General features: G+C 42.2%; 1 protein-coding gene and 1 long non-coding RNA gene across 6 annotated transcripts in view; one reads left to right on the plus strand and one right to left on the minus strand.

Annotated features, from left to right (window-relative positions):
• Nucleotides 1-5,720, plus strand: part of LOC310671482 (mucin-5B-like) — a 44,241-nt gene extending 38,521 nt beyond the window's left edge. For 3 of the 5 annotated variants that reach the window (XM_083427617.1, XM_083427619.1, XM_083427618.1), the window contains 6 exons: nt 250-372; nt 1,132-1,227; nt 1,764-1,892; nt 2,367-2,406; nt 3,661-3,784; nt 5,278-5,720. In XM_083427617.1, coding sequence (XP_083283743.1) covers nt 250-372; nt 1,132-1,227; nt 1,764-1,892; nt 2,367-2,406; nt 3,661-3,784; nt 5,278-5,443 — 678 coding nt within the window. In that variant the 3' untranslated portion in view covers nt 5,444-5,720. The remainder of the gene's footprint in view (nt 1-249; nt 373-1,131; nt 1,228-1,763; nt 1,893-2,366; nt 2,407-3,660; nt 3,785-5,277) is intronic. The other 2 variants (XM_083427621.1, XM_083427620.1) reach the window with 2 other exon arrangements.
• LOC310672070 lies at nt 209-6,261 on the minus strand. Its single transcript, XR_014508380.1, has 3 exons — nt 5,747-6,261; nt 3,877-3,935; nt 209-310 (listed from the first exon to the last, which is right to left on the minus strand). It is a non-coding gene; the product is annotated as an uncharacterized lncRNA (long non-coding RNA).
• Nucleotides 6,262-15,458: the final 9,197 nt, after the last annotated feature.

Consider the following 15,458-nt stretch of genomic DNA (forward strand, 5'->3'; position numbering starts at 1 on the left):
ATCGTGTCTTCTTTGGCCTTGAAAATCTAATAATTATTTTAATGCTAGCTGTTAGTCTTATATCCAGCTATTCTGAACAGCAGTGGGTTTAGAACTAAAGTCCATTGATTTCAATGGGTCTAGTTTGAGTATGACTTAGTTAAATACACCCTTTCACTAATGCCATGCTGCTTAATAGGATTTCTGTGTTAATATGCTGGATTTACTTACCAGATTCTTCCCCTTCTGCTTTACCATCTCTCTTTTAAGCCTGGATCAGTGGTACCTTCAGACTCTTGTGATGAATGCTTCTGCACTGTAACACAGGATCCTAAAACCCAAACCAATAAAATTAAGTGCACTCCAATTAATTGTTCTACTGATTGTCAACAGGTAGGTAGACACATTGATGACTAACTTCTCTGTTGCTGACTCAGCTTACCTTGCCATTGTTATTGTGGTTAGACAAATGTAATGAACAGCAGCTGGTTGGAAAATGGCTTCCCTACTACAGTAGTTAACAACAACAACAACAACAATTCCAGAGAGAAGCACTGGGAGAAAGCTTCCATAAAAGGTTGCTTTCCCATAGAGAGAAAAGCAGAAGATCTGATGAATCTTATGTACATTATGGACAAAGCACCTTGAAGATGATCCATCACTGCATATAATAGACTAACACATGGTGGTTCCAAAAGATGGGAATTAAGAAAAATAACACCAGAATGGAAACTTAGGGGAGAGCTGTGATGCCTACCATTAACACCAGCTAGTTAATAAAAATGCTAGATAATTATCATGTTTGGTTCAGATACTAAGCCTGATATTTCTTGAGCTAGACAGAATAGGAAGCCTGAAGAACAATTCTGTGGATTAAAGTAGCTTCTGGGCTTCCATTCAAAACTCCAGATTCCACCACAAACTGGGAAGTCCATCAGAATCTGAAGTAGGGGTTGCCGAAAATCTAAAAATCACTTGCAAAAATGTGAATGTTAGTCAAAACTGAATAGAAAAATGTGTTTATTTACATGAGGATTTTCTTTATAATGCAAAATGTTGACCACTGAATTTAAGACTGGAAAAATGAGAAACGGGGGGAATTGAAATTGGCAGCTCCTTCCATCCCTTCCATCAGCATCTTTTCATCCTCAGGGGTTCCACTATATCCAGAAAGAAGGAAAATGCTGTGGTGAATGTGTGCAGACAGCATGTGTGACAAAGCTTTCACCTGGGACAGTGGCCATTGAGGTATGTGTTTACCTTCTTTATGAGTAATTGTTTTGTTGTGACCATATTACTCAGTTAGCTCAAAAACACAATTTTAAGGAGACTTCTCTTTGAAAACTGAGAATGCTTCATGTGTAACAATGGAATATAATGCCTTCGTGAAATTAGATTTTAGCAATAGTGAGATACTTCTATACATTCCAAAATGCAGGTATTGAAGAAAACAACTTTTCATACAGATAGGACAGGAACTAAGGAAGAAAGATTTGCATCTGACATAAGTTCACCCAGGATGTCTGTGGGAAAGGAGGGAATTTGAATTGACCCTCCTGATCTTCAGAACAGGAGAGAAACCACCAGTGAATGCCGTGGTTAAAACATAACTTCCTATTCTATTTCTGTAGTCAGCCACTATCAAGCCAAACTAGGCATTGCACCATTCATGTAATTAACACTGGCATGAGGAGCTTTTACAAAATAAAATGTAGGAAAATCTAAATGAAGATCAGCTCTTTTGCTCAATAACACCTATTTCTGGATATTCTTTTCTACTACAGGTTGGGAAGACCTATAAGGATCCACAGGATAACTGTACTCAGTATCTATGCACCAGGGTATCAGATCGGTTTATATTGAGTACCACAACAATATCCTGCCCAGTGTTTGATCGATCAAACTGTGTCCCAGTGAGTATTATTATAGCAGTGCTTACTTTTATCAATTCAACTCACATTTCTTATTATTAACCCTATGTAGAAAACCCATTTGGCTTCCAGAGCCAGATGGAAGGAGGCTGGCTGGATTGTGTGTGGGGATCTATGTCACTAAACCACTAACAGGTAGCTCAGTCGGTTAGGGCAGGGTGCTCATAATGCCAAGACTGCAGGTTCAATCCCTGTATGGGACAGCTGCATATTCCTGAATATTGACTTCAGATTATGATTGGTTGCGAGTGAAATAAACCATCATCGCTGGTTAGCCTTCCAGAGTTAGCTGTGAGGAGCAAGAAGGAACAAAGCAGGTGCAAAATGGATGGATTCAAAGTTTTATAATCTGTACATAAAGGAGGAAAATGAGTGACATGCAAAAAAAGAGAAATATTAAGGTGTGAAGCACTAATATTATAATGTGACATATTCTCATGTTTCTTTTCAAAATAGGCAACTATTCAAACTGCTGCTGATGGATGCTGTGAAATATGTGAGTATGTTCTTTACAACAGTTTATGAATGGAAGTGAAAGAGCTTTTATAAAGTCCCAATTTGACATAACCAGTGCTTTTTTTCCTGAGGGTACGCAGGGGTACGCCTACCCCTAAACATTTTTTGAATCTTTGTACTTTTGTCCATTTACTGTATTTATTATTCCGATTTGAGCTATAAAATTGTGATTTTCTTGAGTCAAAATGAGAGTACCCCTAAATATTTTTAAAGAAAAAAAGCACTGCACATAACTGGGCTGGAACTGGCTGCTCTCTCAAGAGCCCCCCAGGGATGATACAGAGGAAAGGGACTTGGGCCCAGGACATTGGTGGTGGGACATGGAGGACCAGTCTGCAGAAGGGGCAAGCTGGGAGGTGATAGAAGCAGGAGGTTTGAGTCAGAAGAAGAAAGCCATTGCAGTACAGGGCTGGGCACTGAGAGCTCAGACTGACAGAGAGGAGCCAGATACTGCCTCTGTTGCTCAGCAGTCCCACTCCAGCTAGCTCTCCTCCTCCACTGAAACCCAGATCATGAAGAGTCCTTCCCATTGCTGAGCAATGGGCCAGATGGGCCCAGAGGGGAATCCCTCACCCTTGCTGCAGCCTATGGCTACTTGAGAGGAGTCCAGAGTGAGGGAAGCGGGCCAGATGCCAGTTCCAGCAATGTCTTCAATTAGGGGAGACTAGCCTAGATGAACTTGGTTGTGCTTTTACTTTTGTGAATAAAAGCTATTTGCATTTCATGTCTCGAGTCCTTTTCCTGACCTGTGGAAGAACCTGCAGTCTCCTGACATCCCCTTGACAATAACACAAAACCAAACCACAAAACCACAATGGAATACCAGTAAAAATCCATTTCTCTAATCTGTTTTCTGTGATGTCAGCTGATTAATAACAATAGCATTAGAGCAAAAAGAAGAGTTATCTAAACTTCTTCAAAGGGGCCTGTTAAATCTAGGGCAGGAGAAAATATTTGATTCACTGAATCTATCAAAATTGTGCTTTCCATAACAATATGAGAACCAAAACAGAATCATCCTTTGAAATGCACACTTATTTGAATTTTACAATGTAGCCCTGCAACCAAACAATGTCTGCAGAAATGCATATATTAGGGGGTGTGTGTGGAATGAGCAGCTACATTTGAAATGATAGATAAAACTGCTTTTAAGTTCAAAGCTACTGGTTCCTGATAGTTTAAGTTCCAATCAGGTAAAGTTATTTGAGGATTTTTGTTTCCCTTTCATTTTCAGGTACCCCCTTGTCACATAATTGTACAATTAACCTGAAGAGGCAATTCATTGTTTATAAGAATTGTAAATCAGCCAGGCCTATCAGCGTTCCTTCCTGTGGAGGATCCTGCAACACCTACTCTGTGTAAGTAAAAGATTGCTCCACCTGTCTCAGTCAACTTGACTTCTACAGCACAACACAGACACAGCATTCTCTCTTTGTGCCTCTTTGCTTACCATTTTCTGGAAATGAGCCTGGAGCATGAATATACCTCAGTTTTTGCCACTGCCACCCTCTGTAAAATAGCAAATAATAGTTGCACTATTAAGTCACCCTGGACTTGTAACAAGTAGGTGAGTTTCATATTTGCCCACTTTGCACACACAGATATGTTGTTACCATATGGTTGCTTCACTACACATGCAGAGACTTTCAACATTTTATCATTTTACTACAAGATTTATGGAAAAATAAGGTGAGCCAATGGCACAACTGCTTTAGTATGTGCACAAGGTCTCTAGGGGTCAACCTGTCTGGCATGTTGCCACGAGTCCAGGATAATACAAATTAACTGGCCGTCAAATTATTCTCCAAAGGCTGGTTTTTGGTATAATGACACAATCACTTGACTGGATGTTCCAATAAATTAAACAAGAATGTGTTATTTTCCCCAGTGAAAAGTAGTGGTAACATGTTCCTTATTTTCCAAGGGTGTTACGCCAAAAGAATAGGCACTGAGAGGCCTTTAGCAAGTTCTTCTAACAGCCTGTTAATTTAGTCCACAGGGGTAGGACCCCCAAAGTTTGGATAGTATCTAAGCAGCTTGAGCGAGACCTAGGTTAAGATTTCAGAAGCAGACAGGTGTTGAATATAGCCGAAAGCTTCTGATAATCAGGACTCAAACTGTCACACTGTACCAAAGCACTGAATGTTGTGATCTACATGGGTATTTCTCCTTTGTGAGAGACACATGTATATACCCAGTGTCTTCTTATAGATCAGGCTGCAACCTGTCAAGAACTCAGTGGGACTCTGCAATTCCTCTTTCTGTTTTTTTCCTGTTGTTTTGGTAGAGTTGGACAGCAGGAGAAGCAGCATGCACCCCTCTATTAGCAATGGAAGCAGATATCTGCTAGGAAACCTTGCTGCTGCCTTTTTCTGCTGATAGTGACACTATTTATGAGTTTTACAAGCCACCTAGTGGCTTACAAGCCACAGTCAAAGAAAGTTAACATTGTGCACAGATCTGGGGGGACAACAGAAGCGGAAGTAGAAGCAGAGTTTCCCAGAGATCTAAAATCACACAGTCTCCATCCTTTTTCCTTCAATGTTTTTAGCGTGGAATACTGGTGGGGAGGGAAGAAAGTGGAGCATAATGGCCTAAACCAACTTTCACCCTCCAGATATTTTGGACTATAATCCCCACCAATCAGCATGACCAACAGTCAGGGGTGGTGGGAACTGTTGTCCAATATTGCACCATATTGATGAAGGCCGGGCTAAACCAAAAACACAGACCAGTGCACTTAGTTAATGAATAAATGCTAGAAAACTATTTCTTGACTTGACATCACTGGCCGCTTTTCGTGTAAAGAGGAACATCAGTCAAAACATTTCACCTGTGCTTTCTCCCTCAGATATTCCTTTGACACTCACAAAATGAAGCATGGATGCACATGTTGCCATGCCACAAAATACCATGAAGTGAGAGTGGAACTGGTTTGCAGCAAAAGGAGGCATATGAAATACACATATCTTCATGTAGATGAGTGTAGCTGTGTGGAAACTAAATGCCCAACATAGAAACATGAACCAAAAAATGTTGGTGAAATGTTTTGTCTTTATTTGAATTATTCATTTTATAAAAATTGCTTCAAGCAGTTGTGTGCAATTGAGTGTATGCATGCGTGCATGCATGCATTCAAATATCCATTTTTACTCCTGTAATATGAGATGTTTAGGATTGTTTTTACAAAGTGATTCATCCCTGTAATCATGTTTCTTATTCCAATTGCTACAGGAAATTGAATGACAAAGAACAATGTTGATATTTGTCAAATAAACTATGTTTCCAAGTTGACTTGCTTTTTGTTGCAATAACCTCACCTAGATAAGCTACAGTATATCCTCTTCTCTTTCACTCTCAAAGACCTGACAGAGAAGAATTAGTAGTGTAAACATTCACAATGTGAACACACACCGTTAAAATCTTTGCAAGAAGATTGGTGAAAGACTTGGCTGGAAATTCATTGTGGAAGTCAGGTGGGGAGGAATTTTATACTTGTAAAAGTGTAGCATTCTGGATCTGTAGAAACAAAGAACATTACTGTATTCAAAGTAAGAGTCGGATACAGTTATGAAAGAGGGTAGCCCCTACTCGCGTGTTATTATCATTGGAATTAAACAGTTGGAGTAGGGGCCACATTCACCACTTCCAGAGCTTCTTTCCCGACTGTCTCTACTGCACAAAGGATGGATGGGGGTTTCTCGCTGCATTCAGGTAAATACACTGAGAAGCCTCAAAATGATGTGGACTGTGGGTAGAAGTTCAGTACTGGAGCTGCTAAGATGCTGAATGTGGGCAAAGGTCTGATATGGAGCCAGGGGTAGGGTGCGGACAAAGGCATTTAGCAGCAGGGGTGGCCTCTGCAACCTCTGCATGACCAGTTTAACCGCAACTCTGCTAACTCTTTCTGGCTAAGATGTTGTGTGATTAACTCTCAGCTGTCTGATTCACGACCACACTGAACATAACCTTCATGTTTTCCCCTCCCTGCATTACTTCCTCCTCCAGGAGATATTTGGGACACAGTTACAACCAGTTTGTTTAATAGCTGCTCCTATCATAATTTCATTCACATCACTGAGTAGGTGTTTTCCTTATACTCTTAACTGGTATTCGGTTGAGAGGAAATTTTCCTACCGTTCAGCTTGGCCAGTCACACTGGGCATTTGAGGGAATGGGGATCTTCCACTGCAAAGTGTGGTTTGGTTAGATTGGTGAAGTTATTTGCCCTACAAGTAGATGTTCTCTCATTGTAGTGTACTGTGGTCCAGATTGGTTAGATCAGCTTACAGGAGGTTGGTGTCCTGCCTTCCTTAGAGTCTATATGATAGAAACCCAACATACAGCCATATGTTATTAGGGTAGCATTAAGCTATGGGAAGGTGACGCGGGTGGCGCTGTGGGTAAAACCTCAGTGCCTAGGACTTGCTGATTGTATGGTCGGTGGTTCGAATCCCCGCGGCGGGGTGAGCTCCCGTCTTTCGGTCCCAGCTCCTGCCCACCTAGCAGTTCGAAAGCACCCCTAAGTGCAAGTAGATAAATAGGTACCGCTTTATAGCAGGAAGGTAAATGGCATTTCCGTGTGCTGCGCTGGTGCTGGCTCGCCAGAGCAGCTTTGTCACGCTGGCCATGTGACCCGGAAGTGTCTGCAGACAGCGCTGGCTCCCGGTCTCTTAAGTGAGATGAGCGCACAACCCTAGAGTCGGACACGACTGGCCCGTACGGGCAGGGGTACCTTTACCTTTACCTTTTTAAGCTATGGGAAACACTTGAGGTACAATAATATTCAAAAGTTGCCACACCTGCATGAAACTTCTAGGTTATACTGGACTCCAACACAGCTCTTTCTGCTGAGGAAACACTTTCTTTCCTGAATTCCAATAGTCTTGACTTATTGTGATTTCCCACAAGATCTCTCACACCACAAGCATTAGGCTAACACCCATTGAACATTCACAGTGTGTTGTGGTTTATATTTTGCTTTGCATCCCAACTTGGCTAGAAAGCTACCAAAAGCAGCTAGGAAAGCTTCTTTCACAGACTCTGGTTACAACTTCAAATACTGCATCAGTATTTCATAAAAACAACAACAACAGGATAGATGTGGATTGCGGCTAACATCACATGTACACTGCTTCCCAAACCAACAGCATGAGCATGCTCAGTGCAAAGGAAATAGTAGTAGTATGCACACAGCCCTACATTCTAATGGCTTAGTCTTCAGCATGCTGCATCAGCATGAGGTCACAGTGGCCAGTCTCTCTGACTCAGCCAGACAGCATCAACATAGGTGCACATTGATCAGCCTCTCTAATTGAAGCAGGCAAAAGCAGTTGTATGCCCAAACACACACACACACACACAGAGAGAGAGAGACAGAGAGAGAGAGAGGAGGAGTGAGCACTCAAAGAGGTGAGCATGTGAAGAAGCATGTGGAACTGGTCTCCTACTGCAGTGGTTCAGTAGCAACCATGTGCAAGCAGTCTCAATCTCTCTGAAATGGGCAGAAGTGGGTGGGTGGGTGGGTGGGAGAGAAGCAGTAAAGAAGGTGAGGAGCCAGCTGTAAGTAAATTACCCGGTAAGTAAATCAGGCTAAATGCTAACTGTCCCATAACTGCCCTGTAAACAAATGAGAAGACTTGACATATCGTTTAACCACCATGTCAGCTTTGTGCTAGCAAATTAAATAAGCAGGTCACGTAGAGGAGCTGACCTCTTCTACAAATCTCAAGCTCGAAACAAGACTGTCATGATGACACTACCAGAATTCTTGCCATTGCTAGTGCCATAAATCATAGCAATGGCTGTGAGCTTGCAAAGTGTCCTCAGCCAAAGTTTTATGAACTTTGCAAGCTTGTGTTCTAAGCTATAGCAACAATAAACATATTGTGATAAATTAAAGACAACCACATTTTATTATGCCCCAAGCAGATGGACTAGATGGGTGCCCTCTCAAACTTTAATGTGCCACAAAAGTAACACAAGTGATTAACACGGCTGCCCCTCTGGAATTATTTATAAGTATCACAACAATTATGGATATTAGTATTAGAGAATCTTTGCTTCCAACCCAAAAATACACAGTTGAAGGGAGATCCAAACAATTTAATGCTATTGCCACTCCTTCACCAGCAGGTGTCATACCAGACTACACAAAGGTGGTAGTGCAATAGATTTTACTAGTATGTTAGAAATGTGGCTACTCCAGCAAGTGTTTTAGAAAGCGTGTGTCTGTAGGTGGGTGGTGCTGTCATGCTGGACAATGAATTTCATGGATCCCTATATCTTTAAGAGTTGTCCAGAAGGCAGACTTTTTTTTTAAGTACTTCATTACAGGGAGAAGTAGCAGTTTGTTATTCTTTCTGTGCAATTCCTCAAGGTAGAAGAACCCCCTCTGACTTCTCCCTGGCATCCTCAGTAGTGGATCACCATAGACTCAACAAGTTGGAAAGGACCCCAATGGTAATCTTGTTCAAACCCCTGCAATGCAGTCATCTAAAAATCCCCTCAAAGACACAGACGGAGGACTGTAGGGTGGATGTAGAATGGGATATATACATTTCATCAGCAAGATCTGTCCTGTGTTGCTATGGAGTTCTAAGAAAATAAAAAAGCATAGTTTTGAAATTGGTGGTTAAAATCAGTGCAGTTTTGAAATATTCAGTCCACCATCTTTATTCAAAAAAGGTGTCCACTTGTAACGAAACACAGACAAAAACCTGCTCCTTGATCTCAGGGACCCTTGTACAAAATTTGGTTACAATATTTTAAGAGGTATCAAAATGCATAAAAAACAGACAAATAAACAAATAACTTTCTGAAATATATAGTAGATTTTATGTTGGTCATGTTCTGAGAGAAAGCTGTGAGGCTGGACAATTTCCATGAAAGTGGCAGGAGTGCTCTTATTCCTAGTGGCGAAATGTTAGTCATACATGGTTTCTTTATGAAGTTCTTAGCCCTACTTCTGAGAGTCTAGCTAAGAGGGAAATTCTTTTATTTCATTTGTACTACAGTTAGAATTATAACTTCAGAAGAAATGCCATTTAGAAGGGGGGATTTTAAAACAGTGTTAAGGGGAGGGAAGAAACTTCTCTGTATAAGGGTTTATTTTTATAGGAACCTTTTTAAGTGCCTGTATGAAAGTATCCGACTGAAGGGCTACACAGTTACCCAGTGACCTATAAGAACTGCTCCCTAGATAAATTATTATTATTATTTATACTAAATTTTTATACCGCTCTTCATCCGAGGATCACAGGGTGGTTTACAATATAAAAGCACAAATATTAATAACATTGTAACAAACCAAAACAGTACCCCCAAGTTTAAAAGGCCATCGTTTGTTTAATTAGCCAAAGGCCTAGAAGAAGCAGACTGTTTTTGCCTGGTGCCTAAACAAATGTAATGAAGGCATCAAGTGAGCCTCCCTGAGGAGAGCATTCTACAACCAGGGAACCACCACAGAAAGGGCCTATTCTTGTGCTGCCACCCTCTGGACCTCTCATGGAAGAGGCACACAAAATTTGGGCCTCAGATGATGACAGCAGGAACCTGGTCAATTCACATGAGGAGAGGCAGTCCTGGAGGTATTGTGGCAGTTCGAATCCCCGCGATGGGGTGAGCTCCCGTTGCTTGGTCCCAGCTCCTGCCCACCTAGCAGTTCGAAAGCATGTCAAAGTGCAAGTAGATAAATAGGTACCACTCCAGCGGGAAGGTAAATGGCATTTCTGTGCACTGCTCTGGTTCACCAGAAGCGGCTTAGTCATGCTGGCCACATGGCCTGGAAAAACTGTCTGCGGACAAACACTGGCTCCCTTGGCCAGTAAAGTGAGATGAACGCCGCAACCCCAGAGTCGTTCGCGACTGGACTTAACTGCCAGGGGTCCCTTTACCTTTACCTTTTAAGTCAAACCCAGCACTTTGAATTGGACCCGGAAACTGACTTGCAGTTTCCATTACCGAGGGGATTTCTATAGATCATAGCCATATTTATTAACCATATTTATTATAGCTTATGAATGCAATCCTTGATCTTTAGAATGCATACTTCCTCATTCTCTGGAAATGGGCCCCATTCTCTCTTAACATAATCTGTAAAATCTATGGAGTCGCCCAACTCCAAATCACCTTTGAACAAACAGCTATGTAATTCAAGAAAAGTTGATCCAACTTTTTAATGTGTTTTCTGTTCCCTGTTTCCATGTATCAGCCTGTTCAGGATCCCTACACTTAGTTGACTATCCTCGTAAGTGAACGGCAAGGCTGAGTCAGAGTCTACGTACTGAACTTATTATTTGGAGCCACCTCTATATGTCTCAAGGGATACCACAATGAATCTCAAAGTATTTCTTCACTGTATTGGGCTATAACAATTTTTTTTGATATCAATTAATTTTTTTGATATCATTAATTAATGCTGCAAGTTTGGGCGATAGCAGGATGTGCTTCCACATGGCAACTGTAGCACAAACTCTGGACCTGTGAACAGGGCTGAAATTAGGTTTCATGAGTCCCTAAGCTACTGAAGGTCCTATATATGTCCAGCTGTCCTTTGTCAACAACAAATTGTCACTGTTTTTTGTGTTGAATATATGCTATATGGTAATTTATGGACCTAATAGGTATCTAAAGCCATTTGCACATAATAAAATATGGATTTTATCAAAGTAATTGTTGAACTGAAGAAGTATCCACTTTTTCCCCTTTAAATTTTTTGGGGTCCCCCAAGAGAGTGGGGCCCTAAGCCATAGCTTGTTTAGCTTATACGTAAATCTGGCACTGCCTGTGAATGTTGGACTCCTGCAAGACAATTCTATTCATGCTTCCTCCAAAGTCCAGATGTGTCCAGTGACTCTCACACTGGGCCAGCCCTACCATTAGAGAGGGTGAGATAGCCACCTCAGGCAGCAGAATCATGGAATTGTAGAGTTGGAAGGAATCCCAAGGGTCATCTAGTCCAACACCCTGCAATGCAGGAATCTCAGCTGAAGCATCCATGACAGATGGCCATCCAACCTCTGCTTAAAAACTTCCAAAGAAGGAGAGTCCACAACCTCCTGAGAGACTCTGTGGCAAGGGAGCTAGGCTGCAGCAGTGAGGTGTTGAAGAGCAGAACTGAATGTGTTACAGGCCAAGGCCTACACCCTTTAAGCTAGTCTATTGTTCTCAGGCATGGTGGAGTGTGGTGACCCATTATTGGTGCTGATTCAAGATTCCACTACAGTAGTTGGCTTCAGTACATGGGATGGGTAGGAGGCACCATCTTGTGATTCACTTCAAGCAGTAAAATTTATTGGGCTTGCCCTGCCTGCACATCAATAGGAGGTATAGAATTCGTCCACTGGCAGTCACTATAGTCCTCCCCTGTCCACCATGTTGCTTCAGTGCTTCCCCACTGCCACTCCTCTTACACAATTCACTGAGGCCAGAACATTCATTTCAAGGTGAGCTTCCTATGGCTTCCATTCACTGACATATTCAGAGATGTATGGTGTCCCCTTGACATGATCTTAAAGCAGGAGGAAAATGTGCGGTGGCCTGAAGAACAGTTTTAGTGTTAGCATTATTTCAATTTCTATTCTGCCTTTCCCCCCGAAAGGAGCCTAGGGTGGCGAACAACAAAGCAGAAAACAATACCATTAAAAACAAAATAAAGGCATATTTAAAACACCTAAGAACATCTAAAGAAAAGAAAAATCACTCACTGACCCTCCCAGCTCATAATTTCATGTTTCCAGGAACAGTATCTTTCAGTCATCAAATTCCTGGATGGACAGGAATGCTTTTAAATTCCTCCTGAACGTTAACAATGAGGAAGACAAGACGTATTGCACCAGGGAGGCATTCTCCAAATGGGCAAAGACTGTCGAGAAGGCCCTGTCGTGGAACCAGGTGTGCCAACTCAGGAGGGAAATGGGGGCTGAGGCTGATGTCATGCATGATACTGTGTTGTTGCACACTGTGTCTGGGTGTTGCATGCGATGTCACAACACCCTGCATGACAGCTGGAAGTCGGACATGGGGCTGGTGCACACAACATCCAAACATCACCCAACAGCTTGGCCTCCATGACTGTTGGCTCCTCCTCCTGTTCCTACCAGGAGCTGGGAACTGCTTCCCCTCCACAGCAGGAGAAGGAGGAGCTGCAGTGTTGCTTCTGGGCATCGTGTACACCATTGTGACACCCAGGTAAACATTGCAGCGGTTCAGCCCCCTGCTAAAAAATATTGGAGGGGCTCAAAGGGATCAGTCCCTAGGTGTCAGAGCCTCTGATCAGAGCAGCACCATCCAAGCAGTACTCAGCCCCAGCAAAGTCTCCCATGCTGGTCACAGGACCCAAGAAGGCTGATACTGGGGAGGAACTCTTCTAGATATCTGGGTCCCAAGCCATTTAGGGCTTTATATGCTAGCACTAACACCTTGGATTGGGTCTGTCAGCTCACCCACCCTCCAGCTCCAAGGATGGTTAGCAAAATACTGCTAGAAATAATGCACTGGTGCACTTTTACATGGCACATGCAATGATGTAGGAAGGCTATTCAATAAGTGAACACAGGAATCCAGAAAATTGTTGACTGAACCAGCCAACTTGGGAGGCACATTCTGACCCTCTCTTGAAGACTCTGTACAAATTGCAGGTGGTGAAGGAATGCCCTCCTGCTGGTGTTGAACAGCTTAAAAATGTTGTAGAGCCTTTACTCTCCCAGCGTGCTTTCGGGGGAGAAGGAATCCGTCTTCAATTTATTCTTTATCATTCACAGCACAAACTGCTGGAGCCAGAGCAGATAGATACAAAGCAAGGCCATAAATCAATCATTTCCATTAGGAAAACACAATAATGATTTTTGTGGATCTTATCATTCTTGTATCACACTGCTGCCTCAATCGCCTACAGATCTCCTGAAACATACTTTAAAAGTTGGTTTTTGCATTCCTTTCCTCTTCCCATGCCTGGTTTATGAGCATTGAGTGACATTTGTTTAAACATTTTCGTCCATTAGGGTTGGAATGCAGAATGGTTTAAAGTCGCATAAAACTATTTTAAGCCCAGAGAAGGCAAACATCACATTGCCTTTGAACAATGTGGCGGTGCACCTGTAGGCTGTTAAACATTTTGTTTCATTCCTTCACCTCTGGCCACTATTGCCATGTTGAGGGCTGACCCTTTTACAAAGTGAGGGCTGCAACAAAACATTGCAATGTGACTCATGTTCAGATTTCCAATCATTCCATTCAATTCTCCCTCCTCCCAGTCAGAGCTGGTTGAACCACTAAGAGAACTGGTGGAGCCTAAGGCAGCAACATTTTAGGGGTGGAAAGTTAGAAGGGCAGTTCTATGCTCCTGTTGGTTCCTCTGTCAACTCATGGAGAGGGAAAAGATTTTACAACCTGAGTCTTTTTATTTTAAAGTAAATACCTAATTTGATTTGACTGCTGCCACTGAAAGTCAAAAAAGAATGGGGACATAGAGAAGGATCAAATTTGAAGTGAACTGTCTTTGTTATTTAAGGACTCCAGACAGGTTTTACTTTTGCATCTTCACTTTTAAGCAAAACCATTTTTAAGAAGTTTTTTTTTTTTAACAGGTGGGATGCAGTCTGGTAAACAACAGCTGGAAGCCATTTTGCAATCCACACTTAATATTTAGCGCTTAAAACTGGTAAGGGGCAGAGGCGGACATTTCTAAAAAGGTTTCTTTTTGAAGATTGTTCTTCTCATTTCTTTTTGTTTCTCTCCTCTCCCAACAATTGCAGTACGAAGTCTGCTTCTATTTCAGAACTGAGCCTAAGTTTCTTTGTTTTTCAGACAGTTGCCTAGTCCTTCTATGGCCTCATGGCAGTTAAAAACATTAGCCTAAGGCCAGTTTTGTGCTTTGGGCATTCACTGCTGCCAACCAGCATTGGGATGTTTGCTTTGGCCATTGACCCTTGCTGCCATCTGAGGTCTTCAGACTGTCCTAGGCTTCGCTCTGTTCAACAGTGCTTGGGCCTCATGGTGTGCTCTTGATGGAAAAGAATTCATGTAGACACAAAGGTCAAGAAGAGAGCGTGAGAGGATGAGTGTTTGCGCTCAGCTCTCACATCCTAAACAATTTCTTTCACCAGAGTAACGCAAGAAAAACCCCTTCCAGCCAACTGGCAGGAGCTGGCCAAAGGAAGGTTGAGCTGTGGTTATCTCCAGAGGCAACCCCAAGTGACAAGGCTGCCCCAAGGCAGAACTTGAGGAAGTGCCGGCCTTTGCCTTACTCGTGTTCGAAGAACAAATATTTGCTTGATAATACGTCACATGTCCCTGATCATTTGCTATCATATTCTGAGAAGCTGTTATCGTGATGCTTACGCATATTGCACAGGGACACAAGTTAAGGTTCCCACGGCAACCTCGGCTGCAAAGTACCCACCGTTTGCTGCCTATTAAGCCTCCAGCCTAATCTTTCATTAACCCAACACTCTGCATTTAGCGTCATTTACATGTAAATGCAAAGAAGAGATAAAGTTTGTATTTAGGGCAAGGATCTGCAGTTTCGTGTGCTATCTACCTTGAGAAGATTGTTCAGCTGTGGAATCTGCTGTGTGGTATGATGATATAAATCAGATTGAGATCTATCTACTTGAATTAAAAACAACAACCAAGAACATATAAATACCCTGAAGATAAAAGAGGCTTGGTCAAATGAATGTTGCAAACTGGCTCAGCAGTGAGTCGACTGAAAGGAAATATGGAACCATTTGGTTCCATATCAGATAGCAAAATTAAAGTTAAAACCTTAAAATTAAACTATCACAGATATTAACCCAAGCAACAGCAAGGATAATCTTGCTGATAAAGTCCAGAAACTGAGTCCATTGGGGCTTATTCCCAGGTAAGTGGGCATATCAGGAGTGGCTAACCCTTTTCTGTCTGAGGTAGGTCAGCTGTCTGATGCCAGCATTGAATGTGGCCAAAATAGCTATTGCATCCTCACGTATTCACCACATGTACATACATACATACAAACATACATACATAGCACACAATCTCCACACATAC

Source organism: Podarcis tiliguerta (assembly GCF_965153285.1).
Source record: "Podarcis tiliguerta genome assembly, chromosome: 1".
NCBI classification, from domain to species: Eukaryota; Metazoa; Chordata; class Lepidosauria; order Squamata; family Lacertidae; genus Podarcis; species Podarcis tiliguerta.